Source organism: Podarcis raffonei, chromosome 18 (genome assembly GCF_027172205.1).
Source record: "Podarcis raffonei isolate rPodRaf1 chromosome 18, rPodRaf1.pri, whole genome shotgun sequence".
In the NCBI taxonomy this organism is placed as follows: Eukaryota; Metazoa; Chordata; class Lepidosauria; order Squamata; family Lacertidae; genus Podarcis; species Podarcis raffonei.
The window spans coordinates 1,883,299-1,910,929 of record NC_070619.1 but is presented as its reverse complement, the minus strand read 5'-3'; the positions used below and the strand labels follow the sequence as shown (position 1 = coordinate 1,910,929).

Sequence of the window (27,631 nt, the reverse complement as noted above, 5' to 3'; positions counted from 1 at the left end):
CCAACATATATAAAAACATAATAAAACATTAAATCTTAAACAAATTCCCTATACAGTGGACGCTTGGATTGTGAACATGATCCATGTGGGATGCACGTTCGCAACCTGCAGAGTTCACACCCCGCGTCTGCACACATGCGGGTTGCAATTTGGTGCTTCTGTGCATGCGCAAAGCACGATTTAGCGCTTCTGCGCATGTGTGACCGCCAAAACCTGGAAGTAACCTGTTCCGGTACTTTCAGGTTTGGGCGGTCTGCAACTCAAAAAAACGCAACCTGAAGCGTCTGTAACCCGAGGTATTACTGTAAAAGGTCTGCCTTCAGATGTCTTCTAAAGGTTGTGATTTACTTATCTCCTCAGCTCAGGGGTCGCGTAACTCCAGACCCTCCAACATTTCTCGGATGAAAATAGGGACATCGTAAGGAAAAGCGGGACATTCCGGAATCAAATCAGAAACCGAAACAGCTTCTTTAAATCCAGGAGTGTCCATGGAATATAGGCACACTTGGAGGGTCTGGAAAGGTTCCGTCTTAGAACCAGAGCTTTATTAGACTGTTTCTCACTTTATTAGACTGCTGTAAGCAAATGAGAAGAGCATCTGTTGGATCAGAGGGCCACCTTGTCCAGCTTGCTGCTCTCCCAGGGGCCAGCCAGGGGCCCCAATGGGAACGCCATAAGCAGGATCTGAGAACAGCAGTGAAACTCCCCTCTTGCCGTTTCCAGGAACAGGGATTCAAAGATAGACTGCCTCTGATGCTGGAGGTGATGTAGCTGCCTTGTTTATTTTTGTTTATTTTTAATTCATTAATCCGTTTATTTAATGGACCTATTTATTAAATGGATCTACCGCTTGGGGTTTTTTTCTGTTAAAAAATAACAACCTCAAAGCGGTTTACAAAAAGAATGAAGCAATCAGAAGAAAACTAAACCCTCAAAAAACTAAAGCACATCAACGGTTGAGATATCTGCACAGACTTGCTTAACCAAAAATGTTTTAAGCAAAAAGGCACCTGCCAAGAGCCAGCGAGTTCCAAAGTGTAGAAGCCGCCTACGAGTAGCTACTGACAATCTAGGAATTTTTATATTCCTTCCCCCCTTTAAAGCTGTCCCAAATTGGGGGGGAAATTGACGTATTAACCAGGGGCAGTATTGAGACAGAAAATCAGGATTGCTCCTTATAAATCAGAGAACAGTGGCAGATGCCTTCTCCATGTACCTGACGGTGCGGTCAGAGAGCCACCCTGCGTCGCAGTTGTCATAGCCATCCTCGAAGGCCACTTGGAGGTGGTCAGGGGAAGCGATGACGGCCGAGTTCTCCTCGCATGCCTTCTGGGCCTCTGGGAAGGTCAGCGCGTAGCGGTTGCTGGCAGCTCGGTAGTGGAAAACCACACCTGGGCGGGCAAGGAAATGGGCACAAGAGGGTGTAAAATTCCTAGGACCTTTTTGGCATTGCTCGCTTTATATTTTTCACTTCCCTCTAAGAGCTGGTTTCAATACCCTTTAGCAGGCAGGCAGAGTGAGTGCCAGCAGTAAATCACACTGTTCAAGTTGGAGTTAACTCTTTGTTAGCAAAAACACGATCTGCACAGACTTGGCTGAGCATCAGGCCTAATCAGCACAGCCGCTCATCCCCAGTAGGTCTTGCTCCGACGAAGCAGTTGGCGAGACTGAAGGTCCCTGCCCCCCACAGCCGTCTAAGTCCTCTCCTTTCCAGCACTTTCCCCAAGCAATCAGAGACTGGGCCTGCATGCAGCCAACCTCTCCTCCTCTCTTTTCATGCCTCTCCTCATTCAGAGGCTCTGAGCCTTCTTCCCTTGGGGCTTCCCCAGCTGGTTCCTCCCACCATGATTCTGCATCCAACCAGTCCATGACCCCTTGAGGAACTGTGGAGGCGCCACTACTGAAAAGGCCCTGTTCGCTGAAGAGACCAGCCTCGTTTCGAACAAGCAAGACCAGGACCAAAACTCCCTCTTAAGAATCCACTGCAACTGGAAAAAGTTAAATCTTTCAGCAGAGAATATTCATTTGAATGATATACCTGTTGTATGGAAATTAACAATGGCACAATGGAAATGGATTCTATGCACCCTAATGGTGGCCAAGAGACTGAAACTGATGAATTGGAAAAATAAAGATAGGATACCACTTAATCAATGGACCGACAATATGACAACACTTGCAACTTATGAATGGACTGCTTACAGACGTAGACTTTGTTCCGACAAATATGACAACATTTGGAATATGTTTTTACAGAATGTAGTAGGGTATTAACATCTAACATAGATATTAGGATAATAACACCATATCAATTTATATCAAAATCTATGGGAGTATATTACTTTGCATTCTTGTTTCTCTCTTTTTCTTACATTTGTTCTCCCCCCCTCACTTTCCCCCCTTTGCATCACTTTATTTCCTTATCATTGAAATTCTTTCAATACAAGTATTATTATTCTTTTTAAGAATGCACCACTATTGCAGATGCTTCTCACCTGTGACTTCCAGGGGCACCAGGTCCTGCTCGTCGTGGATCCCGGCCACCACCTCACAGCGGTAGAGCCCGGCGTCGCTGGCTCGGGCGGCTGAGAGCAGCAGAGTGGCATTGTGGCGCCAGGAGGGGTACCCAGGCAGAGAGACCCTCCCCTCGTAGCCTTTGGAAACCTTCACCACGTTGTCCTTGGCCACCAGGATGGGGACATCCTCTGGCTGCCCCGAGGCTGACTGGACCTTGCTCCACTTGATCCGAGGGGGGTCAGGCGGAGCGTTGAGCCCAAGGGAGGCGGGCAGCTGCAGGAGGAAGAGGCAGGGCAGGGCGACGGGCTCCGCCAGGCCAACCCGGAGAGGCTGGTGGTGGACTTTGTTGATGTGGATCACCTTCGCATTGTCTTGGGAGCCTGCACGGAAAAGATGGGTTTGTTTTGTGGCTCCCAACAATAACCCTGCGAGGTAGGTTGGGCTGGGAGAGGCAGGTCACCCTAACCCCAAGCTTCATTGGACAGCGGGGATTTGAACCCTGATCTCCCAGTTCCTAGTCCAATGCTCTAACCATTACACCTTGCTGGCTCCAGCTCAGTCATACTTGGAGCAGGTCAGCTAAAATCAATAGGTTTTTGGACTCCAATTTGGAAATTACAAAAGAACTCAAAATTTAAATAAATATATAAAAGTAGAAAATTTCTGCTTACAACCCTGCTAGTGATGTTAATTGCTTACAATTTTGTAATGAGTGTAATTAGAATTGGAAAATGTACAAATGCAATGATATAAAGATTAATTTTGAAAGCCATGAGGCGGGAGAGAAGGAAGTTGATAGGCTCTAAAGAGCCAGGGACGTAAAGTGGGTAGTAATGATGTGAATGTATATTATTAAATGGAAATAAATAAAAATTATATATAAAAAAGAAAAGAAAAAGAAAACCAATTTGGTATTTTGTAACAAAAAGATATTTCACCTGCATGGTACTTTGATGTATTTGCTGCCTGCATTGAAATGTAAGTAAAGCTTCTTTGCTTTTCGTTACTAAAACGTGTGGTGCATTCTTAGCAACCGGGACAGAGAAGGGAAGGTGAGCAGTCCACAGATAGAGGGGTAAAAAGGCACAATTGCCTAATTCCTTGCTTCCAGCAAGCTGCAAAAGCACACTAGTGTTTTTACTGTGCTAAAAGGGCTTCACAGCCTGTCTCGCTCATTTGGTTAGAGCATGATGCTGATAATGCCAAGGTTGCAGGTTCAGTCCCTGTATGGGACAGCTGCATATTTCTGCATCACAGAGGGTTGGACTAGATGATCCTCAGGGTCCCTTTCCAGCTCAACAGTGCTATTATTCTGCTCTCTCATTTCTCCCACCCAGGTGGAACAGGAGGTTTAAATTTTTTAATCCTCAATCCATCCCCATCAATCCGGAGGCACGCTGGCTTTCACACTCCCAAGAAAAGGCATCCCCCACACTGCCTGGAGAACAGTGGGCCAGAGAAGGCTGCCTTAACTGGTCACAGAAGGGAATTTTTTGCAGCAATGAAAAGCACCGCTCTGTGGACTTTGCAACCGGTGAAATTAATCATCTCCGTGGCTGCGACGGACACCCGTGCTCCTTCTGAGCATTGATTTTCTGCTGCAGCCAGCTGGACCCAATTATAGGACGAGGGGGAGGGTAGCCAGGAAGGGGGGAGGGAGTTAAAAAAGAGGGAGGAGAAGAAACAAAAGGAAATTGAATGGATAGTCCTGAAGCCAAGATGAACCACAGAGCTTGGCTCTCTGGGACCATCCAGCTCCCCCCTGCCCTTTCTACAAGCAATAAGGGCAGCTTGGTACCCTGTTTTTCAAAGGCTAGGAAGCTGAGTTACTGAAACTGCACTCCAGGGATACTCACATGCATCCTGACACTCGGCTGCTAGGTGGCCCATCCAGGAAAGGGAGGGCTGTGCCGTGCAATGGTTAGCACGGCTCCAGATCTCCTGCAAATTTCCACCATGGCAATTAAGGATGCGTCATTCCGCAATGTGGTTAATTGATCTTAACTTTTTGATGGTTTTATTGCGTGGGGTTTTTATTGCTGTAAACAGTTTGTGTGTGTGTGTGTGTGTGTGTGTGTGTGTGTGTGAGAGAGAGAGAGAGAGAGAGAGAGAGAGAGCGCAGTATACAAACACTTTTATAAACAAAAACATAGTAAGTGGTTTGGTCTTCTATGAGAATGCAAGAAGAGCACTGCTGGATCAGGCCTAAGGGGGCCCATCTAATCCAGCATCCTATCACAGAAACACAGAATTGTGCAGTTGGAAGGGACCCCCGAGGGTCATCTAGTCCAACCCCCTGCAATGCAGGAATCACAACAGCAAGGCAGGTTGGGCTGAAAGAGACCCATGTGGTTTTCGGCAAGCCAGACCATTCCTTACCCTCCAAGTGCCCCAATTTTCCAGGGACAGTCCCGGAATTACAGAAGCCATCCCAGTTTCTGATTTGATCCCGGAATGTCCCGGTTTCCCTTTTCCTCCATGTCTCAGAGGACAATTAAAAGTGGTTTGTATGTAGGTGCAGAAAGAGAGTCCTGTTTATAAGGAAAATGAAATCACTGAGCTAAATGAAGGAAACGGTGAATCTGGCATACGAAGCCCTTTCTACATTTTTGGAAGAAAATGTCACCAATCCACTTTAAATTCTTTAATTGCAATGCTTCCGCAGCCAGCCATTTCCTAGGAAACGTGGGGAGTGTTGATTCCTTTAATGCAAATGGAGCCTTGCCCTGTCTACTCAGAAGTAAGCCCCATTGTATTCAACAGAGCTTACTCCCAGGTAACTTGGTCAAGACTGGGCTGCCTTACACTGCGATCCTAAGCATTTTCACTCAGAACCAAGTCCCACTGAGTTTAATAGGATTTTCTGTCTGGCATGTTCCTGATCATTCTCAGTTTATTCTCCTATTATCATCATCATCATCATCATCATCATCATCATCATTATTATTATTATTTCCTGTTTTTTCCCCTGACAGGGACTCAAGGCAGCTCAAATCCTATATCCTATTTCCTGCCATTTATCTGTGGAAGGTGTTGCACACAATCCCTTCCTTCGCACATTTTCCCTTCGCAACAACCTTGTGAGGCAGGTTCAGCAGATAGGTTGGAGTTGGCTCAAGGTGACTAGGGTTGATGTGCCCACTAGGTCTATGTTTGCAGGAGAAGCTTCCTGATGTAGAATGTTGTTTTCGTTTAGTCGTGTCCGACTCTTCGTGACCCCCTGGACCAGAGCACGACAGGCACTCCTGTCTTCCACTGCCTCCCGCAGTTTGGTCAAACTCATCTTGGTCTCTTTGAGAACACTGTCCCACCATCTCGTCCTCTGTCGTCCCCTTCTCCTTGTGCCCTCCATCTTTCCCAACATCAGAGTGTTTTCCAGGGAGTCTTCTCTTCTCATGAGGTGGCCAAAGTCTTGGAGCCTCAGCTTCAGGATCTGTCCTTCCAGTGAGCACTCAGGGCTGATTTCCATAAGAATGGATGGGTTTGATCTTCTTGCAGTCTATGGGACTCTCTAGAGTCTCCTCCAGCACCAGAATTCAAAAGCATCCATTCTTCGTCGATCAGCCTTCTTTATGGTCCAGCTCTCACTTCCATACATCACTACTGGGAAAACCAGAGCTTGAACTATACGGACCTTTGTCGGCAAGGTGATGTCTCTGCTTTTTAAGATGCTGTCTAGGTTTGTCATTGCTTTTCTCCCAAGAAGCAGGTGTCTTTTAATTTCGTGACTGCTGTCTCCATCTGCAGCAATCATGGGTGTCCCTATTTTCATCGGAGAAATGTTGGAGGGCTTTGCCTTTGGTTCATCTGCCTCGCTGTCGTCTGCCCTGCCCTGAGATGCTGTGAGCTACTTCCCTTCCCCAAGTCCTGACTGCTCAGAGAGGCATCACAACATAACCCTCTTGTCTTTAGGGTGGGGAGGATAAATGTCAGACCAGGAAGTCAGAATTTTGGCCCAGATATTGGATCTGTGCAGCCACAGAATGGCAGAAATGGGGTGGGGGAGGTGAAACACCCTGCCTGACACAACTTGGCAGAGGAATTGAGATTCTTTTTTCCCTATTCTCCCGTGCATCATTCCTTATTCATGCCTGTCTTCCAGTTACCATTAATACTTAATTACCCGTACATTATTTGATGCTTATGGCTGGCAGGTCGTTTGCAGCTTGTTTGTTTACAGTGGGTTGGGGGGGGTAGGAGGGGGCAGAAAACAGATCCCAGATTCTTGCCTGCAACTACAAGGTTTTCCCAAACCCAGGCTTCTGCTCCCAAGCAGGATCTTGTCCCTAAGATCTCTCCTAGGAAGAAAAGCTGCAGCAGCATTTGGGACTCTTTGGATTAGGCTTGTAAGAGGCGACTTGATAGAAATTTACAAAATTGTGCAAGGCGTAGAGGAAGTGGACAGAGGAAACTGGAACTCATAACTCTAGAACCAGACCGTGCCAGTGTCCCTATTTTTAATGGAGAAATGATGGAGGGTCTGGAGTTATGCAACCCACAAGGCAAGGAGATAAGGAACTAGACAACCTGAAGGCAGCCCTGCAGAGGGAAGTTTTTTAATGGTTAATGTTTCATTGTGTTTTTAAATATGTTGGGAGCCACTCAGAGTGTCTGGGGCAACCCCGTCAGATGAGCAGGGTATAATGAAATTATTGTTATATCAAATTATTATTATTATTATTATTATTATTATTATTATTATTATTATTAAATACGACATTCCTATCATGGATGTTTTAGCAGAGATTCCTGCATTGCAGGGGTTGGACTAGATGACTCTCGGGTCCCTTCCAACTCTACGATTCTACTATTGTACGATTCTGTTTTCATCAGAGAAATGTTGCAGGGTATATAAGATCTCTCCTAGGAGGAGAGGCTTCTGCAGTGTTTGGGGCTTTTTAGCTTAAGGTAAAGATGAGTAAGGGGCAATAGGATAGAAATTTATAAAATTCTGCGCAGCAGCATTAGAGGAAACTAGAACTCGTAACCTTAGAACTGGTGGACATCCAATGAAGGCGAACCCTGGAAGATTCAGGGCAGAGGAAAGAATGCAGCCGAGAGTTGCATTGTGCATGGCAGGGAGAGAGCGGGTGGAGAAAAGCCTTTCTCCCTCTCTCTAAGAGTCGAACTCAAAAGCTGAACGTTGGGACAGTCGGGACGGATAAAGAAAGAACTTCTTCATACGGCACAACTATGGAACTCCCTGCCACAGGAGGCGGCGAGGGCCACCACCAACTGGGATGGCTTTAAAAGAGGAGGGGATAAACTCAGGTAGCAGAGGGCTATTGGCGGCTATGCTCTGCCTTCGCAGTTGGGGCAGCCGTGCTTCTGAATCCCAGTTGCTGCAAACCATGGGGTGAGAGTGGGCCCCTGTGCCTGGATCCTGTTTGTGGGCTTCCCTTTGGGGCACCTGCTTGGCCACTGCGAGAGCAGGAGGCTGGACTAGATGGACCATTGCACTGATCCAGCAGCCAGGCTCTTCTCATGCTCTGGTGGAGCCTCCAAGCCCAGAGGCAGTCTATCTCTATCCCCAGGTTCTTAAGTGTATTTGGCCTGATCTGGCTGCCACTCCTTATTTTCTTGTCTTACAGGCTAGAAGGAGCAAGGTGCATGTATTGCAGCCCACCAACAGCGTTCCGTCTAGGTCAGGGGTCAGCAACCTTTTTCAGCAGGGGGCCGGTCTGCCGTCCCTCAGACCATGTTGCGGGCTGGACTATATTTTTTGGGGGGGAATGAACGAATTCCTATGCCCCGCAAATAACCCAGAGATGCATTTTAAATAAAAGGACACATTCTACTCATGTAAAAACATGCTGATTCCCAGACCTTCTGCGAGCCGGGTTGAGAAGGCGATTGGGCCACATCCGGCCCACGGGCCTTAGGTTGCCTATCCGCTTGGACTACTGCAACTCACTCTACGTGGGGCTACCTTTGAAGGTGACCCGGAAACTGCAATTAATCCAGAATGCAGCAGCTAGACTGGTGACTGGGAGTGGCCGCCGAGACCACATATCTTCTGAGAGATCTGCATTGGCTCCCAGTACGTTTCCGAGCACAATTCAAAGTGTTGGTGCTGACCTTGAAAGCCCTAAATGGCCTCGGTCCTGTATACCTGAAGGAGCGTCTCCACCCCCATCGTTCAGCCCGGACACTGAGGTCCAGCGCCAAGGGCCTTCTGGCGGTTCCCTCATTGCGAGAAGTAAGGTTACAGGGAACCAGGCAGAGGGCCTTCTCGGTAGTGGCGCCCACCCTGTGGAACACCCTCCCTTCAGATGTGAAGGAAATAAGTAGCTATCCTATCTTTAAAAGACATCTGAAGGCAGCCCTGTTCAGGGAAGTTTTTAATATTTAACGCTGTATTGTTTTTAATACTTGATTGGGAGCCTCCCAGAGTGGCTGGGGAAACTCAGCCAGTTGGGCGGGGTATAAATAATAAATTATTATTATTATTATTATTATTATTATTATTATTATTATTATTACCCGGGTCTAGGTGCTCACAGGAAGCTGGCAAGCAATGCCTGAAGGAAGCAGCTTCCCTTTCTTCTTCTTTTTGGCCACAGATCCCTGATTTGGAGGGAGGGGAAAGCCTTCCTGAACTTGTTGCCAGAAGCACACACCCCCCCCACGCAGGTGGCATTCGGCAATAGGCTTCTCCTGGAAATGGAAGTTCCATTTAGCTGCCCTGATTAAGTCAACAGGTGACAAACAGAGTCAGACTCTTACAAGAGCAGTTCTTGATTGTGCAAATGAATGCCACATCTAATAAATGCATTTTTAGGGCAGTGGGAAGAGGAAGAGAAATGAAATTGTCCAATTTTGTTTTATTTTTAAAAAAATACTGCTTAATGTCCTGTTCCTCACCACATCTGATGGCAAGCAGAACTTACCCACAACAGAGAAAGGCAGGAGCAGATATCCAAGCAGGACCCAGCAGCCAGCATCATCCATTAAATGGACCATCCTTAATCTGGAATAACAACAACAACAAATCTTATTGATCATCATCATTTTATTATTATTACATTTATACCCTATCTTCCCTCCCAGGAGCTTAAGGGGCTGTACAGATAGGCAGGGTATAAATGATAAAATTATTGTTATTATTATTACATTGTTCTCCTGCTCCCTGTTTTATTCTCGCAACGACCCCAGGAGCTAGGCCAGGCTGAAAGACTGTGGCTGGACGCGCATTGACTGGGAAGTTCTCTGATACAAGTGAATGTGGTCGCTCTCCCCAACTGCTTTGATTTCATCCTCATGCTAACCCCACGAGGTAGGCCAGATGGAGAGACAGTGATACCCCTCCCCAAGTTCCACATGGTGAGTTGGGGTTTTAAAAACTGGTCTCCCAGGTCCTGATCTAACTACTACGCCACACTCCCTCCAAGGCATGTCACTATGCCTGTTAGCGCACAGGGAAGTAGAGTCAGCAGAGGCCTAAGCTCAGCCTCTGCCTGCCTGCCTGCCGTCCTACCAAAAACCACTCTATGGGGTGACCCTCGCTGCCATCTTCCCCCTCTTCTGCCTCTGTTTACCCTAAGCAAAACTCAGCAGGTACCTATCTCAGATCCACCTACCTCTGTGTTGCTTTTTGAGGTCCCTCCCTCTCTCTAGATACATCTCACATCCATTTCTCTACATAGCTGCCCAAGATCTATCTATCTAGAGCGGTATATAATTTAATAAATCATCATCATCATGCATTGCAGAGGGTTGGACTAGATGACCCTCAGGGTCTCCTCCAACTCTACAATTCTATTCTGCCTGTCTATTTCCCTCCCTATCTCTCCATCAATCTACTTATTTATCTAATCGCTCTCTCTCTCAATGTCTCTCTCTCTCCCTAATCTACCAGCTAGCTAGCTAGTATCAGAACTGATCACAAGAGCCAACTCTTAGAGCAGGCAGAGGCAAACTCAGCCCTCCAGACGTTTAGGGACTACAACTCCCATCGCCCCTAGCTAACAGGACCAGTGGTCAGGGATGATGGGAGTTGTAGTCCCAAAACATCTGGAGGGCCAAGTGGGCCTATGCCTGTCCTAGAGGCTGAGATCCCTTCACACCCACCCAATGAAGTATTTTAGGGGGCCTGGCCATTCAAATAGTGTGTGTGGACCACATCATGTGATGGCTTGTGTGGAGCAAGCAGGGCTTATCTGCCCCTCGGCCGCCAACATTTTATTTAAGTTGTCACTCCTGGGGCTGACTCAGGGCCTTACAATCCTGAGCTATGGTTCTGAACGAAGGCAAACAACCTTTTCTCACCCAAAAGGTTTTGATCCACCTTCCTTCCTTTTTTTAAAAAAAGGCTGGGATCATTCTGATTCCAGCAGCATCTGACAGCCTTTTTTTCTTTTCTGGAGAAGAATTGCGAAGAGGGAGAGAGAGCGAGAGAGAGCAAAGATGCGCGGTCTAGTGGGGAGGGGAGGGGGCCCTTTCATGTCAAGGCAAGTTTTCCTCTCCAGCTGCAAATCCCCCCCCCCCCTCACAGCGCCCTCCGCCGCGACTCCTCCTCGCATCAGCCGCCTCACCTCCTGCCAGTTCAAAGCGCAACGAGGCGGCGGCGGCGCTTGGCAAACGGGGCGCGTCTCCGAGCACCCCCCGCCCCCGCCGAGAGTTTGCTTTGAGGGCTTCTCAAAGGAGACAGCTCCCTCCCTGGGGGAATGCGAGGTGCTTGTTGTGGGTTACAGGAGGCCACGGAATTGCGTGTGCGTGTGAACGCTTCTCCCTTGAGCTCGGCGGCCCAAGGCCCTCTGAACGCCACTTGCTGGGAATCGAATACATATTTTAAGACATTTTCTTTTATATTGTCGACTCCCCATTCCATTTCCCGTGATGTTTTCATTACCACCCCACCCTTTTGCTACTCCCTGCATTCCCCCTTTTTTTAACATAGTCATAAGACAAAAACCTTTAATTCTTTCTGTTGCTCATATTTCGGAACATGGGAACTGCAAGGTTGTTGCAGTGCCTGGGTCCTGCTGTGGGTGGGGGACTTCCCTTTGGGGGCTTGTGGCTGGCCACTGTGGTGACAGGAGGCTGGGATATGACGCACCCCCTTGGGCCTGGCCCAGCTGAAGGGATCTCCCTAGTTTCTTGTGATTCCTAAGTGGAACCAGGAGCCTGGGAGGAACGTCAATGAAGAGAGTATCCTTCAGAGCATCTCCCCCCCCATCGTCCAGCCCGGAGACTGAGGTCCAGCTCTGAGGGCCTTCCAGTGGTTCCCTCCCTGCCAGAAGTGAGGCTACAGGAAACCAGGCAGCGGGGCCTTCTCGGTGGTGGCGCCCGCCCTGTGGAACACCCTCCAGTCAGATGTCAAAGAAATAAAGAACTTATCTGACTTTTAGAAGACATCTGAAGGCAGCCCCATACAGGGGAATTTTTAATGTTTGGTGTGTTGTTGTGTTTTATATATGCTGGAAGCCACCCAGAGTGGTTGGGGCCACCCAGTCAGATGGGTGGGGTTGTTGTTTAGTCGTTTCCGACTCTTGGTGACCCCCTGGACCAGAGCACGCCAGGCACTCCTGTCTTCCACTGCCTCCCACAGTTTGGTCAAACTCATGCTGGTAGCTTCCAGAACACTGTCCCACCATCTCGTCCTCTGCCGTCCCCTTCTCCTTGTGCCCTCCATCTTTCCCCACATCAGGGTCTTTTCCAGGGAATCTTCTCTTCTCATGAGGTGGCCCAAGTCTTGGAGCCTCAGCTTCAGGATCTGTCCTTCTAGTGAGCACTCAGGGCTGATTTCCTTCAGAATGGAGAGGTTGGATCTTCTTGCAGTCCATGGGACTCTCAAGAGTCTCCTCCAGCACCCAAATAATAAAATTATTATTAATTATTATTATTAAGGAAGGAGCGAGTCAGCGTGGTTAGTGTGTCAGACAGTGATCTGCGAGAGACTGGGGTTCAAATCCTGCACTCAGTTTTGAAACTCACTGGGTGACCCCAGAGGACCTGTCACAATCTCTCCGCCTGACCTACCTTGCAAGGTTCTTGTGGGGCTTCAGTGGGGAGGTGGAGAAAGAAGCTTCTCTAGGAGCTCCTTGGAGGAAAAGGTGAGAGATAAAGGCAGGCCATAAAATAGCCCCTCAGGGGAGACACATTAAGCAGCGCCTTCCTCTTCGGGCCCCATCAACGCTAATTATTTGTGATGGAAAAGCGGAGCCTGTCTCCCTTGTCTCCAAGAAAGTCAGAATTTGCATTTCAATGGGGATTGGGAGGGGGCACCCAGGCACTCTGAGTGAGTGATAATGCAGCCCTTCCGTTTTCCCCTGGGGAGGGAAGGGGTGGGATGGTTCGTGGTGAAATTCATTTCTTCCCCGCAAGCGGCTTCCGAATCAAAGCCACGTCGCTCTCAGAGCCTAGAGATTCAACAAGGAATCAATAATAGCAATCAACAGCAATTAAAAAAACAAAGGCTGGGCTATAGATCAGTGGCAGGACCAGAAATAGCCCCCCCCCCCATTTTCTATGTGTGCCACTTGAAGATACGGCGGTTGCGGCTGCAGACAACCCACAGGTTGAAGGAACATTTAAAAGATGCGAGGCTCGCTCGGAGCACATTTTCCTCCCCTCCAAACAATCGCGGAAAATGTAGTGTATCCTCTCGCCAAGCTACAATTCCCAGCACCCTTAACAAACGACAGTTCACAGGATTCTTATTTTGGGGGGGTGGGGTGGGAGAGCGGGACTCACCTATTTGTTTCATGAAATGTATAAATAAACAAACCTCAAAGCAGTTTACAACTTGAAAAATCATCAAGAGGAGAAATCAACAACAAAAATAATTTAGTGAGGCTGGGGTATTGTTTAGTGAGGGGTTGCTGTTATTGATACTATCTTTATTTTAGTTCTCGCTACGATTTGTGTTCAATTTGGCTGTGGGTTTTTTTATGATTTATTTATTGTTTATGACAACTTTGGGTTATATGTGTAATTATGTGCTTTTTCATGTAGTAAGCCGCATTAAGCATGGCTTGAACTATGGGAAGGCATCATACTAATACTAATTAATGCTAATGCTACTAATGATTTTATTATTTATTCCCTGCCCATCTGACTGAGTTGCCCCAGCTAATAAACCATCAAATAATATAAACTTTTAGATGCCTTTTAGATGTGTTCTGAAGGTCAGGCAGTTGTTTATCTCCTTGACATCTGACCTCAGGGCATTCCACAGGGAGGGCGCTACTACCGAGAAGGCCCCGTGCCTGAATCTCCGTGTCCAGGATGAGGGATGGGGGTGGAGACGCTCCTTCAGGTCTTCGGGGCTGAGGCCGTTTGGGGCTTTAAAGGTCAGCACCAACACTCTGCAGGTTTCCTATTGGGGCATCTGCTTGGCCACTGTGAGAACAGGATACTGGACTAGATGCTGGGCCACTGGCCTGATCCTGCTGCCATGTTCTTCTGCTGTTCTTACCCTCCTTTTGCACAAGGCAGAAATTGAGATGGTTCCCTTTAAGCATGACTGCTGTGAAAATATTTCCAATCGCCTGTCCCAATAGAGGGCTTGCCGGTGCATTGACTTCCTCCCATATTACTTAGGGGGAAGCAGGAGGTTTTTATTCCAGTCAGCCACAAAATAAGATGAGTCATTGAAAAGGGAAGGTGGGAGACACACAGACAGAATTATTTCTAGACTCGTCCCCTGAAGACGAGTTCAGGAAGGGGGGGGTGGCAGCGGTGCTTTCAGGCTTTGCTCCCTTCGGAAAAGAGAGGCTAGGAAGCATCAAGGCTAGAGAGGAAGGCTGGCAAACCTGCAGCCTTCTGGATGTTGGTTGGACTTGAACCCACAGCAGCCCGGGTGGCCGATGGTCAGGGGTGGCAAAATTTGGAGGCTTGTTCCTGATCTAAAAGGTAGCACCTCCCTCCTCCATGGGCTAATGTTCTGACTTGGCACGAGGCAGTTTCCTATGTTCCTGCTTACAGCAGCTGTTTATTCAAATCCATGAGGACTAGCACCTTATTTTGTCTTTAGGGGAGCAGCTGCAGCTGAGTGGTGGAGAAAGCTGCTTTTGGTCCAGGCCCCAACACCCCCAAGGTCAGTCTGGGAGGGACTCCTGCCCGAAACCCTGGAGAGCTGCTGCCAGCCTGTGTAGACAGTACTGAGCCAGATGGGCCTACTGGACTGACTCTGCATCAGCACAAGAGTTCCTGGCAATGAGAAGGCAGCAGAGAGGGGAAACAAGAATTAGCCATGAATCCTGCATTGCAGGGGGTTGGACTAGATGACCCTGGGGTGCCTTCCAACGTGACAGTTCCATGATTCCTCCATTCAGATCCCTCAAATGGCTTGTTCCTTTCCTCCTCCTCCTCCTCCTTTTTTCCTCCTATGCTTGAGCCGGCCATTCCAGGAGCATCTGCCCAGCTTCGCGCAGAGCAAATTAAGCCGCTCAGCCCTCCCTCCGTTGCCCAAAGACTCTCAGCCTGGCAAAGAGCAGCTAAGTCCTTCCCCGAGCAGTTTCTGCTGTGCGTCCCTGAACACAAAGGGAAGGAGAGGATGCCCAGCGCCTTATTAATCACGAAGACAGCCAGGGAGTCTTTTAAAACAGACACGTTGGAGGGGTCTCTTGTCTTGATAAATGCAGCGAGGCGTCCGCTGCTCTCCAGAGAGGTGGCAATATCAGGCATTTGCAGCTGGCTGCAGGAGTGTTTCTTTTTGCTGGGAGGGGGGCAACGCACACAGACAGTGTTGTGTTTTCAAAGGACGCCCCCTGTCCTGCCCCCCTCTTGGCCAACCCCAGCGGCTCTCTTTGGGAGACGAGCCCACTTTCAAAGAATCATAGAATTTTGGTGTTGGAAAGGGACCCCCAAGAGTCATCTAGTCCAACCTCTCCAGCTCGTCAACAACCTTCTTAAATTGTGGTGCCCAGAACTGGACACAGGATTCCAGGTGTGGTCTGACCAAGGCAGAATAGGGTGGCATGATTACTTCCCTTGATCTGGACACTAGACTTCTGCAGATGCAGCATAAAAGTGCTTTATTTGTTGCTGCATCCTTGCAAGGTGTCAACTTGGGAAATCTTTTCTTAGGCCTCGATATTTTCCTCCAGCAAAATGCTTTCCCTCTCTGTTTCTTCCTGGGTTGTTGTTGTTTTACAGCTCCAAACACCACAGAGAAGCTGACACCTTAGGGATAACTTAGTAGAGCATGAGACTCTTAATCTCAAAGTCACGAGTTTGAGCCTAGCATTGGGCAAAAGATTCCTGCATTACAGGGGGTTGGACTAGATGACCCTCGAGGCCCTTTCAACTTACAATTCTTTGGTTCTGTGGATCCTTCATGACTTTGGTGGGTGCATTGCACAGGTTTTGCCACAGATTTTTGATCTCGTGGGTGCCTTGATTCCGCCCCTTCATTCACAGTTTGCCTATTAAAAATACTGAGAAAAACCATGGGAGGGGAGGAATTATATTGACAAAATTGTAAACATGTACAGTGGTACCTCGGGTTACATACGCTTCAGTTTACAGACTCCGCTAACCCAGAAATAGTACCTCGGGTTAAGAACTTTGCTTCAGGATGAGAACAGAAATTGTGCTCCGGGGGTGCGGCAGCAGTGGGAGGCCCCATTAGCTAAAGTGGTGCTTCAGGTTAAGAACAGTTTCAGGTTAAGAACAGACCTCCGGAACGAATTAAGTACTTAACCTGAGGTACCACTGTATCCTGTTTGGCTGGGCCAGTAGGGAAAGGATTAGAAAATACCTGATCAGGAACCTGGGAGAGCTCCCAGGTCCGCGGCTGATCAGGACCCCGGACAGCTCCCAGTGGCCTTTGCTCTCTGAGCTTGAGGAGATGTTGTCTCAGCAAAGGCTTAGTCATCTGAGGTCTTTAAAGCGCTGGCAGGGCATGACCTTCCAGTGACTCTGCCCTCTTGGGACAGCTGCTTGCAATATTTATCTTCTCTTGTAGTTGCATGTGCTAGCACACAGAGCTGATATGCAGCGGCAGAAGTTAACTTGAGTTGATAAGCTGGAATGTAAGAAGGGGTTTAAGAAGGATATTGACAACCTGGAAAGTGTGCAGAAGCAGGCAACCAAGATGGAGAAAGGATCTGGAAACAGAGTTTTATGAGGAATAGTTGAAGGAGCTGGGGATGTTTCGCTTGGAGAAGAGGAGACTGAGAGGCGATACGAGAGCCATCTTCAAATACGTGAGGGGCTGTCACATGGAAGACGGAGTGATATTCTTTTCTGCTGCTTCCAGGAGGGGGGAATCCAAACTAATGGATTCAAATGGCAAGAAAGGGGATTCCGACTAATCATTAGGGCACTGTTTCCCAGAGTGGGCAATACCACCCCCTGGGGGGCACTGGAATGATCTAGGGGGCAGTAGTAGCCTCAGGTGCAATTGAGGTACGTTGAATAAAATAAGGGGATGGTGGAAGCGTAAAGAAAGAAGAAAATTTTGAAAAACATGTTTCATCTGTTGTACAATGAATAAGGTGTCTTATTTACAACAATGTATTTCTTTACGATGTTGTAGGTAGAAATATAAATATACAAAAGAACACATATTTGTCCCTGCATCTTTCTGTTCGTATGTTTAAAGAAGGTAGATTTCCAGGGGGCCACTGAGGTTTTTTTTTCCTGAAAAGGGGGCGATAGGTCAAATAATTTTGGGAACCTCTGCATTAGAGAGAACTTTCGGATGGAAATAGATATTTGACAGTGGAGCAGACCGACTCCTTCAGAAGATGGTGGACTGTCCTTCTTTGGAGGTTTTCAAGCAGAGGTTGGGTGGCCATCTGTCATGGATTCCTTAGCTGTGATTTCTGCATTGCAGGGGGTTCGATTCCAGAGGTTGATAGACCTCTCCTGTATGAATTTGTCTAATCCCAGTTGGTGGCCCTCAAACCCCGTGTGGGAGTGAGTTCCATGGTTTAACTATGGAACTATGTTTTCTTGCGACCCTCTGGTTGGTTCGGATGTAGTTCTTTGGCACCAATAAATCTGATTTTACCAGGGACCAACCAGCAGGTTACATAAGAGTGAGGAAGTTTTTGGATTCTCAAGGACTTGTCACCAGGCTGGATGGGGCAGGGCAAAACTGGCTTGATGTTGAAGCTGTGGAAAGGGGGGTTTATTGGGCTGTTCTTGTTTTTATTCTGGTTATGTATTTTGTGTTTTTATATAGTGATTTTATGTTGTGAACCACCCTGAGACCTGTGCGTGTAGGGGGGAATAATAATAATACTTTAGACTGAAGATGGAGGAGAACAGTGCAAGGTGACTCGGAAACTACAACTAATCCAGAAGCGGCAGCTAGACTGGTGACGGCCGCTGAGGCCACATAACACCGGTCTTGAAAGACCTACATTGGCTCCCAGGACATTTCCAAGCACAATTCAAAGTGCTGGTGTTGACCTTTAAAGCCCTAAACGGCCTCGGCCCAGTATACCTGAAGGAGCATCTCCACCCCCATCGTTCTGCCCGGACGCTGAGGTCCAGCACCGAGGGCCTTCTGGCGGTTCCCTCATTGCAAGAAGCAAAGCTACAGGGAACCAGGCAGAGGGCCTTCTCAGTGGTGGCTCCCGCCCTGTGGAACGCCCTCCCATCAGATGTCAAAGCGATAAACAACTACCTGACATTCAGAAGACATCTTAAGGCAGCCTTGTTCAGGGAAGTTTTTAATGTGTGATATTTTAGTGTATTTTTGGTTTCTATGGAAGCCGCCCAGAGTGGCTGGGGAAACCCAGCCAGTTGGGCGGGGTACAAATAATAAATTATTATTATTATTATTATTATTATTATCTGCAACTCTCCATCCCATCCTCAATCTATGCACATAGGAACTCAGCACACAATTGATATTGAACATGCTCAGACTTCATAGAGCTGTTTTGGGGTCCCCCCTGCTTCTTCTCTAGAGCTTTATCCTAAATATTTTTGTGCTTCCACAAATATCGAGGCTCCCTCAAGCCCCCTGCACTTCACGGGGTTGGTCTTGATGACCCTTGGGGTCCCTTCCAGCCCTGCAGTTCTATGTTTCCATGATAAGCCTCCACACCCTTTCCTCTTAGGGAATTGATCTCTGCTGGGAGTTTTTCAGGTAACACCTAGGACTTCTGCAGAATCAAGAGAGACTCCTAATGTTGGGCAATTCTGAACACCAGGGAGAAATTGGGGAAGAATTTCAGGAGTGTGTGTTTTCTTTGCACAGAAAGCCAAGCTAAGACAGACAGGGTGTGCCACAGGGGGATCTTGTCAAATGTCTCTCTGTGACAGGGAAGTGGGGGTGGGGGGGTGGGAGAGGTCCCCTAAACATGCACACCCCCAGACCCACCACTGAGCGTGACGTGTCCCTTTCTGTGACATCCATTAGCTCTCCATTTAGGGAGGAAAAACTGAAAGCACGATTAAAATAAAACCTCCTCTCTTGCCTGTTTTCCCTCGACACACACGATCTCAGCAGCTTGTCAAAAATTGTCACTTTTGCAGGGGGGGTGGAGGGGAGGAAGGAAAAGAGGCCAGAATGCGCGATGCTCTGCCCGCCTTGCAGAGCGGGCCAGATCCCGACTCGCCGCGTGGATTTTTCGCAATTAGAGAGGTGCTCGTGCGATGCTGTTTGGCACCAGGCGCATAAAGGCTTTCCCTCTATTTGTGCTCTTGCTCCAGCACCCCCCCTTTCTCCATGCCCCCCCCCATCCTGAGGAAAGGATTTGCCATTTTGGCATGTTTTTGGCACAAAATCACATTGAAAAGCCAGATTAGCCTTTGGGCTAGGTCAGAGAGAGCATATCCAATAGATAAAATATGATGATGGCGCATGCCCATGCTTTAGCAAAATTGACAAGAGGGAAGATTTTACACACACACACACACACACACACACACACACACACACACACACACCACCCTCACATCTGCTACAACTTGAATAATTCATAGCGCTCATGAATATGCCAATCTGGTGATTGGTGATTAGGTTCACATAAAATGCAATTTAAATCTTGGCAGGATACCGGATACATCCCCCTCCCCTTCTCTCCAGACCCTACGCAAAGCTTTGCTGCAATTTTCCTTCTCTTTGTGGAGCAGTTTCAGAGCCCTTTCGACCGAGATTTGCACCAGGGTCCAGAGAATGCTGTTGGGGAAATGACACAGCCAGAAGAAGCTCCTGCAGGATGGGGCTAGTGCCCCACCTAGTCCAGCATCCTATTCTTGTGGCGTCCCAGACGCCCCAACTGAGAAACCCACGAGCAGGAGCTGAGCACTAGAGCACTCTCTCCCAGGGTTAGAAATTCAGATGTATAAGCCAGGCGCCAACTGGCTCATTAAACCGAGGTTGCAGTCACCAAAACAGAATGTCTAGTTGCCATTTTGAGACAAGACGCCTCTAAAAGTCTTATTTTTCAAAGGATGGACTGACTGTGATTGACTCTCAGTTAAACATCTGGCTAGTGCAGATGACAACCTTGAGGTAGGATAAGAGCTTTGGGAACTTAAAGGCCCAAGATTAGAACCTGTTTGGCCTAGTGGTTAGCGGCAGGGGTCGGCAAACTTTTTCAGCAGGGGGCCGGTCCACTGTCCCTCAGACCTTGTCGGGGGCCGGACTATATTTTGGAAAGGAAAAAAAAAGAACGAATTCCTATGCCCCACAAATAACCCAGAGATGCATTTTAAATAAAAGGACACATTCTACTCCTGTAAAAACACGCTGATTCCCGGACCGTCCGTGGGCCGGATGTAGAAGGCGATTGGTCTGCATCTGACCCCCAGACCTTAGTTTGCCTACCCATGCTCTAACCACTGACCTGCTGGCCTCACCACCCCCACACCCCACCCTGCAAATATGCAGCCAGCCACAATTTTGCATCTGAACCTAGATTCGTTTTTGGATCCCCTGTTTCTTTTGATGATATTTACATTTTTGGCTTGGACGGTTGCCATGTGCTACCTTTCCTCGCCTCGATTCCAAAATGCCAAACTTGTTCCCTCCCCCCAAAAGGCAGATGGTCCAAATTCACACCATATTGAAGGGAAATCAGGAAGGAGAAAAGTTACACCCACTCTGCAGACTAGAGAGGAGAGAGAGGGGCGGGGGAGAGATTCTGGCTCAGTTGGGAATTTCAGGCCGACCCAATGAGACAATTCTTATATCGCAGGGCCAATGGACCGTTTCGTTTATTTGTTGATATTTATTGCACTGATATTTATTGCTAGTTGACCAAGGGGTCATCTAGCCCAACCCGCTGCAAATCAGGAATCGCAGCTGAAGAAATCACAGCTATTCTCCAAGGCTCATGCGACTCTCCATTTAACAGTGAGATAGGTTAGACCAGCATTCTCCACCTGTGGGTCCCCAGATGTTGTTGAACTACAACTCCCATCACCCCTAGCTAGCAAGGCCAGAGCTCAGGGATGATGGGAGTTGTAGTCCAACAACATCTGGGGACCCACAGGTTGAGAACCGTTGGTTAGCCTGAGAGAGGCAGTGCCTGGACCCCACAGTCACCCAGTGAGTGTCCTGGCCCAGTGGGGATTCAGACACTGGTCTCTCCCAGGTCCTGATCTGACACTCTAACCCAGGCTTCCTCAACCTCGGCCCTCCAGATGTTTTTGGCCTACAACTCCCATGAACCCTAGCTAGCAGGACCAGTGGTCAGGGATGATGGGAATTGTAGTCCAAAACATCTGGAGGGCCGAGGTTGAGGAAGCCTGCTCTAACCCATGGGTACCCTGGGTGAGAGCATCATCTCTGCACGCAAAAGGACCCAGTTTCATTCCCCACCAGATCTGTCTCAGGACCAGGGACAGATCCCTTGCCTGGAAACCTCAGAGAGCTGCTGCCAGTCAGTGTCGCCAGCCTGAGCTAATTGGACCAATAAGGCTCCTTCCTCCAACGAGCTCAAGGTGGTGTATCTGCAGTCCCCACAACAACCCTGTGAGGCAGGTTAGGCTGAGAGTCACAGATGCTTTAGTTGAGATTCCTGCATTGCAGGGGGTAGGACTAGATGATCCTTGGGGTGATTTTTTGATTCTATGGGAGGCAGGGGCGGGCCCAAGGCCACCATCCAGTGAGCTTCATGGCAGAGTGGGGAGATTTGAACCCTGGTCTCTCGCAAATCCTAGTCTAATGCTCTAATCCAGGCATCCCCAACCTTCGGCTCTCCAGAAGTTTTGGGACTACAGTTCCCATCATCCCTGACCACTGGTCCTGTTAGCTAGGGATCATGGGAGTTGTAGGCCAAAACATCTAGAGGGCCACAGGTTGGGGATGCCTGCTCTAACCACTGTGCAACACTGCTGGGTGCCTACACTGTTTTGTTTTCAGGGCCTGATAGAAACTTTTTTTCCTTTAGCAAGGATACTCAGGCAAGTACACCTGACATGCCTTTTAAAAGATAGTTTTATTCTGTTCAGTATATATATATTAAATCCTGGCTACTTTTTCGGGTGAAGCTAACTTGTTTTTAATATCTCATTTTTATTGGTCATTTCAATGTATATTTTACGTAAATCACCTGGAGGTTTTGACAAGCAATTCTCTCAATCTCTCTCTCTCTCTCTCTCTCTCTCTCTCTCTCTCTCTGTATTTAATGTACTTATATCCTGCCTTTCTCTGCAGATTCAAGGCAGCTCCCAACACGTAAAAACATCATTACAAACTTCAAAATAATAAAAGGAAACTGGGTCCCTTCCAACTCTACCATTCTATGATTCGTTGATTCTATGAAAGCAATAGTTAAAAGACATCAGGACACATTTAGAACCAACAATTAAAATCCAGTTCGTCCTCGCAGCAGCTGAATGGTCAGCATTGCCTGGACCTTAGTGTTCCTAGAATCCTAGGATTATAAAGCTGGAAGGGACCCCCAAAGGTCATCCAGCCCAACCCCCTGCAATGCAGGAATCACAGCTAAAAGTTTCCGAAGGCTTGTCTGAACAGGGAAGTCTTAGCCTTGTGGCAGAGTCTCTTGGGAGTAAATCCCACAATATATGAGCAGTCACAAAAGAGAGAGATAGAGATTGTTGGCATCTGCCTGTCTCAAGAGACAGGAGTGAAGTCAAAGCACTGTGTTAGCAGCACTGAAATGGCCTCCCCATGGCGCAAACCTGGGCAATGTGTCTGGAGGTCCTGGGCTGCCCAGAGGACAAGATCCCCCTTCTGGCCTCACTGAGGGGGTCGGAAGGAAAGCAGAGCAAGACGATTGGTGCCAGCTTGGCTGCAGGAGTTGCCAGAAGGAGGGACTCCCCTCAAGATTTGTGTAGGGTTCACTCCTGAGCCTCCTCTTTTCCTGTATATATCCCACAAGGGAAGATGAAATTGGGGGCGGGGAAGTTGCATTTTGCCAAAAAGAAAAGGTGAGTGTTTTAAGGGGCTTACTCCCAGGTAAACGGGGATATGATTGCTGTCTTGCAGAATCCATTGAGGGAGAGCTTGTTTCAAAAAGCTCTGAATATCGGTCACTGGAGTGGATTGGCATAAGGCAGGCAGGGAGGGAACCACTAGAAAACGTTCCATTGATGAATTGTCACAATTAGCCAATGAACACTTTGATTGCAAATTAAAGAGAGTTCCAAAGTTAATTGCCACTGGCCATCTGGACGTTTCCCCCCTGGCACATCCGACCGGCTGAATTAGTGCAAAGATTTCACCCCATCGCCGGTTATCAAGCCTTGGGCTCCAATTATACGTCGACTCCAGAGATCTCAAAGACTCCCCACAACCTGCCCATGGACCCACCAACGACCCATAGGCAGAACTCTTTGGAAAACCCTCCGAATGGAAAACCACTGGCTTATGTGCAAATCAGCCTGCTAGAGAGGCAGCGTGGTGTAGTGGCTAGAGGGTTGGATTAGGACCTGGGAGAGACCCGGGTTCGAATCCCCGGTTCGGCCATGAAGCTGGCTGGGTGTGACATTGGGTGGGGGCAGTTGCTGCCTATCTCGGCTTAACCTACCTCGCAAGGTTGTTGTGGGAACTAAGTGAGGAGCAGTGGTGAGCTATCTATGCCACCTTGAGCCCTTTGTGGGACAAAAGTGGGATTTGACCTCAATAAATAAATAGATGTCTCTGTCAGTAGAGCATGGAACTCTTAATCTCAAGGTCGTGGGTTTGGGCTCCACGTTGGACAAAAGACTTCTACATTGCAGGGGGTTGGACTGGATGACCCTCGTGGACCCTTCCAACTCTATAATTCTATGAAATAAAATGTTCTCTGAGGGATATAAAGGCTCAGCTCAGCAAAGGCCTGAAAGCATCCATGAGGAGCTGTCCCAGGTGCTGAACAGTTTTGGAGCCTGACCTGCCTTGACCCCCCCAAAACCCTGTACTTTTTGTATACCACATTTATATCCCACAATTTTCTCTGTGGATCTCAGAATCATAGAATGGTAGAGTTGGAAGGGACCCCAAGGGTCATCTAGTCCAACCCCCCACAATTTAAGAAGGGCATTGACAAAGAGGAAGAGGAGATCAGCCAAAATGATCAAGGCTGCTGATGGATGTAATGTCTTCCATTAATCTGTCCAGCATTTTATTACACTTTAAAAAAATAATAATATCAGCCTTCATCTAAGCTGTGCAGGTCTCTCCCCTGTTTTTATCCGTAAAACTGTGAAGTAGTTTCGGCTGCGCAAGGCTGTGTGAGCTTCAGGGCTGCCTGGAGGTTTGAAGTGGAGACCTGGTCCAGCAATCTAACCACAACACACCAGATCTCATATCCTGCAGCAGGGAGTTCCACAGACTAACAGAGTGAAATGGGGGAGAAGCACTGTGCTTTTGCAAATATGAAACCTGACAGCCACAACAAGTAAGACGAAAAGCATATTAAAAAATTTCAAACAGCAGAAAGGCAGCCCTGATTGCTGCCAAAAAACCCATTTTGCAACAGTGATTCACATCAAACCAAAGACAGAGGCTTCAGTCTCCTGTGCAGGCTTACTAGGGAGCACATCCCACAGAGCTCCATCAAAGTTACTTCTGCGTAGGCAGCTGAAATAAAACTGCAACATAAACCCAGCTGATCTCAATGAGCTGGGATCAGAACGGCAATTTCTTGTGAGCAACATAGATATTACATAACACTCTACCCCGAAGCCTTAATTAGAAAGCTCAGCTCTGCAGCCATTTCCCAACTCAGGTCTTGCAGTGCAACCACCAGAGACACGTTCCTCTGGGCATGTGCAGAGGACAGTTCCCTCTGCACTGGCTTGGCCCCACATCTTTCTTGTACACTGTGGAATAAGGGTGTTCAGGGGACCCTTTTCCACCAGCACTGGAATCCTTCATCCCTGAGGTTTTGAGAGAGGCTGGTTTCAACAAAGGCAATCTGTAGATCCCTGGAAACCCCTGCAGCCTGAAACCTCTGGCTAGGACTGGGGAGAAGAGTGAGATTTAAGAAATAAGAAAGCAAATGAACAGGAGATAAGAAGAGCCTTCTGGAGCAGGACAAAAGCGGCCAAGCTTTGCAGTATCCTGTTATCACAGTGACCCATAAGAACCTGGAAATCTAGACAGGCTGCCTCTGGACTGGGAGGTTCCATAAGATGATCATCATCATCCAAGATTCTTAATCTCAGGGTCATGAATTCAAGTCCCATATTGGGCAAAAGATTCCTGCATTGCAGGGGGCTGGACTAAATGACTCTTGGGGTCCCTTCCAACTCTACAATTCTATGGTTCCAAGGCTTTTAGAGCCTGCCTGCTGGATAAGGCCACTGGCCCATCTAATCCACCCTCCTCTTTTGGGAAACCCTCAAGCAGGTCCAGGCACAAGAGCCGCTCTCCCCTCCTGCAGCTTCCAGCAACTGGTGTTCAGAAGCATTGCTTCCTCTGGCCCTGGAGGCAGAGCAGAGCCATTGTGTCTGGCAGCCAGCCTTAGCCTTCTCTTCCATGAATGCGCCTAATCCTCTTTAAAGTCATCCTAGTTGGCAGCTGTCTCTACCTCCTGTGGCAGGGAGCTCCATAGATGAACTCTGCACTTGCATGAAGAAGTCCTTTCTTCCACCTATCCTGAATGTTCCAACACTGAGCTTCGTTGGACACCCACAAGTTTACAGTGTCTGTTTCAATGGGTCTACTCTCCATGGGACAAAGAGTAGGTTTAAACACATTTATGGTTTTATTTCTTCCACAAATTTATTGCATTGCAATAAAATGCCACAAGAGCTGCCCCATGGAAGAGGGAGAAGCTTGGTTTCTCCTGCTCCTGAGGGTGGGACTCGAACCCGTGGCTTCAAGTTACAAGAAAGGAGATTCCACCTAAACATCAGGAAGAACTTTCTAGAGCTGTTTGACAGTGGAAGGGACTCCTTCAGAAGGCGGTGGACTCTCCTTCCTTGGAGGTTTTTAAGCAGAGGTTGGGTGGCCATCTGCCATGGATGCTTCAGCTGAGATTCCTGCATTGCAGGGGGTTGGACTAGATGACCCTTGGGTCCCTTCCAACCCCCCAATTCTATGGGTCTAGGAAATACACCACTTTCCCCTCTCCCATATCAGGGAACGGTTGGCATTTGCAGGGAAGATAGTGGACGATAAGGATAGCCCACCCACCCGGTGCTTTTTCCTGACTGCTCCCCCCACAGTGACCTCTCCCCTCTTGGGATCTGTGAAACATACAAGGACCCCAACACCAAGTTCAGGTCATTGGATCCATGCTTACAGTGTCACTTACACTGACCAGCAGCAGCTCTCCAAAATTTCGGGTGGGGGTCTCCCACACTCCTCCTTGGGGATTGAATCTTGGACCTTTGCATACATGGAGGCTGGTCTGCTGCTTGTGAACAAAGGGCTGATTTAATGGGAACTTATGAACTTGCTTTATACTGAGTCCATCTAGCCCAATATTGTCTGCACTGACTGGCAGCAGCTCTTTGGGGCTTCCGGCAAGGAACTACTTCTCCCGCTCCACCCATGAGCGGTGGTCCTTTCTGTCTCATCAAAGTAAGACCCCAGTCCTCCTGGTTCAGAACGAACAGAAAGCTGCCTTATTCTGAGCCTGACAGTTGGGTCCATCTAGCTAAACATTGTCAGCACAGACTGGCAGCAGCTCTCTAGCGTTTCAGGCAGTGGGTCTTGTGGTCTTACCTAGATGATCCAACCCGCTGGACTGCTGTCCTTTCCTTTGAAAAAACAAAGCAAATTTCCAGTCCTCGTAGAACCATAAAATTGTAGAGTTGGGATCTTTTGCCCAAGGTGGGGCAAACCCAGGACCCTGAGATTTTGAACCTCATGCTCTGCCAACTCAATGTGGGTCTGCATACGGGGGCTAAAGGAAGCTGGGGTGGGGGGAGAGAGACTCTCCCAGGTGCCAGACCCTTCCCAGCCCCATCTAGAAGTACGGGTGCATCTGAACCTTCTGCCACCCTCCCACTGAGCAACAAAGCCTTCTAGCTCCGCACATAGCTCACCCATCATGCTGCATTTTGGATCACCAGCTCATGAGTCGCAAGCACGATCTCCTGTTATCGCTGCTGCTGCTGCTGCTGCTGCTTATATTATTATTATTGCAATTACTACTACTACCGTGGTCGTCTTCAAATGACACCCTTCCCTTCCACGCCAGCCTCTCCTCGCTCCTTTCCCAGACCTGCTGGTCCCCTTCTGCACAACCCCCTGGAAACAAGGCACCCCCCCTCTTTCTCCCTGTTCACACAACACCCAGATGTCAGCAGGTTTCCACCCCTGTGCAATTCCTCTCCTCCCTTTCTAACAAGCGTAAAGCTGTATTATTCAAGAGCTTACCCATCTCATTATCACACAACTCCCTGCGTTCACACTTTGCCTTTCCCTGGGTTCGGATTCCCAAAGGATGTTGGTGTGTGTGTTTCAAAAACAGACCTGCTCTCTGGCAACCCAGAGGATTTTCTTCTGCTTCTTTTGCCCAGTGTTCTCTTTTTCTTTCATTTAGCTTGTTCTTACACTTACACACCAACACACTTTAAACTGGAAGGGCTCCACCTCCCTCCCTTTTCCTCCCCATTCACCAGAGCTAACACCATGCCAAGCCCTGAACTCCCAAAATTCTCTCTAATTCTTTCCCTGCCTTTCTTTGGATTAGCTTATTCCCCCCCCGACACCCCTCAAAATAAGTCCCTTTTCACTCCGTGCTGGAGACAACACACGGAGGGAAAAAGCAGCTTACATTTCCAAACACTTCTATTCTCT

The 27,631-nt window shown here is 48.3% G+C and overlaps 1 protein-coding gene across 1 annotated transcript in view; it reads right to left on the bottom strand.

Moving 5' to 3' along the window:
* The window catches only part of NCAN (neurocan), a 61,070-nt gene that overhangs the window by 32,215 nt on the left and 1,224 nt on the right, over nt 1-27,631 (bottom strand). The window contains exons 2-4 of the mRNA XM_053372330.1: nt 9,408-9,487; nt 2,496-2,897; nt 1,217-1,391 (exon numbers count right to left, since the gene is read on the bottom strand). Coding sequence (XP_053228305.1) covers nt 1,217-1,391; nt 2,496-2,897; nt 9,408-9,480 — 650 coding nt within the window. The 5' untranslated portion in view covers nt 9,481-9,487. The remainder of the gene's footprint in view (nt 1-1,216; nt 1,392-2,495; nt 2,898-9,407; nt 9,488-27,631) is intronic.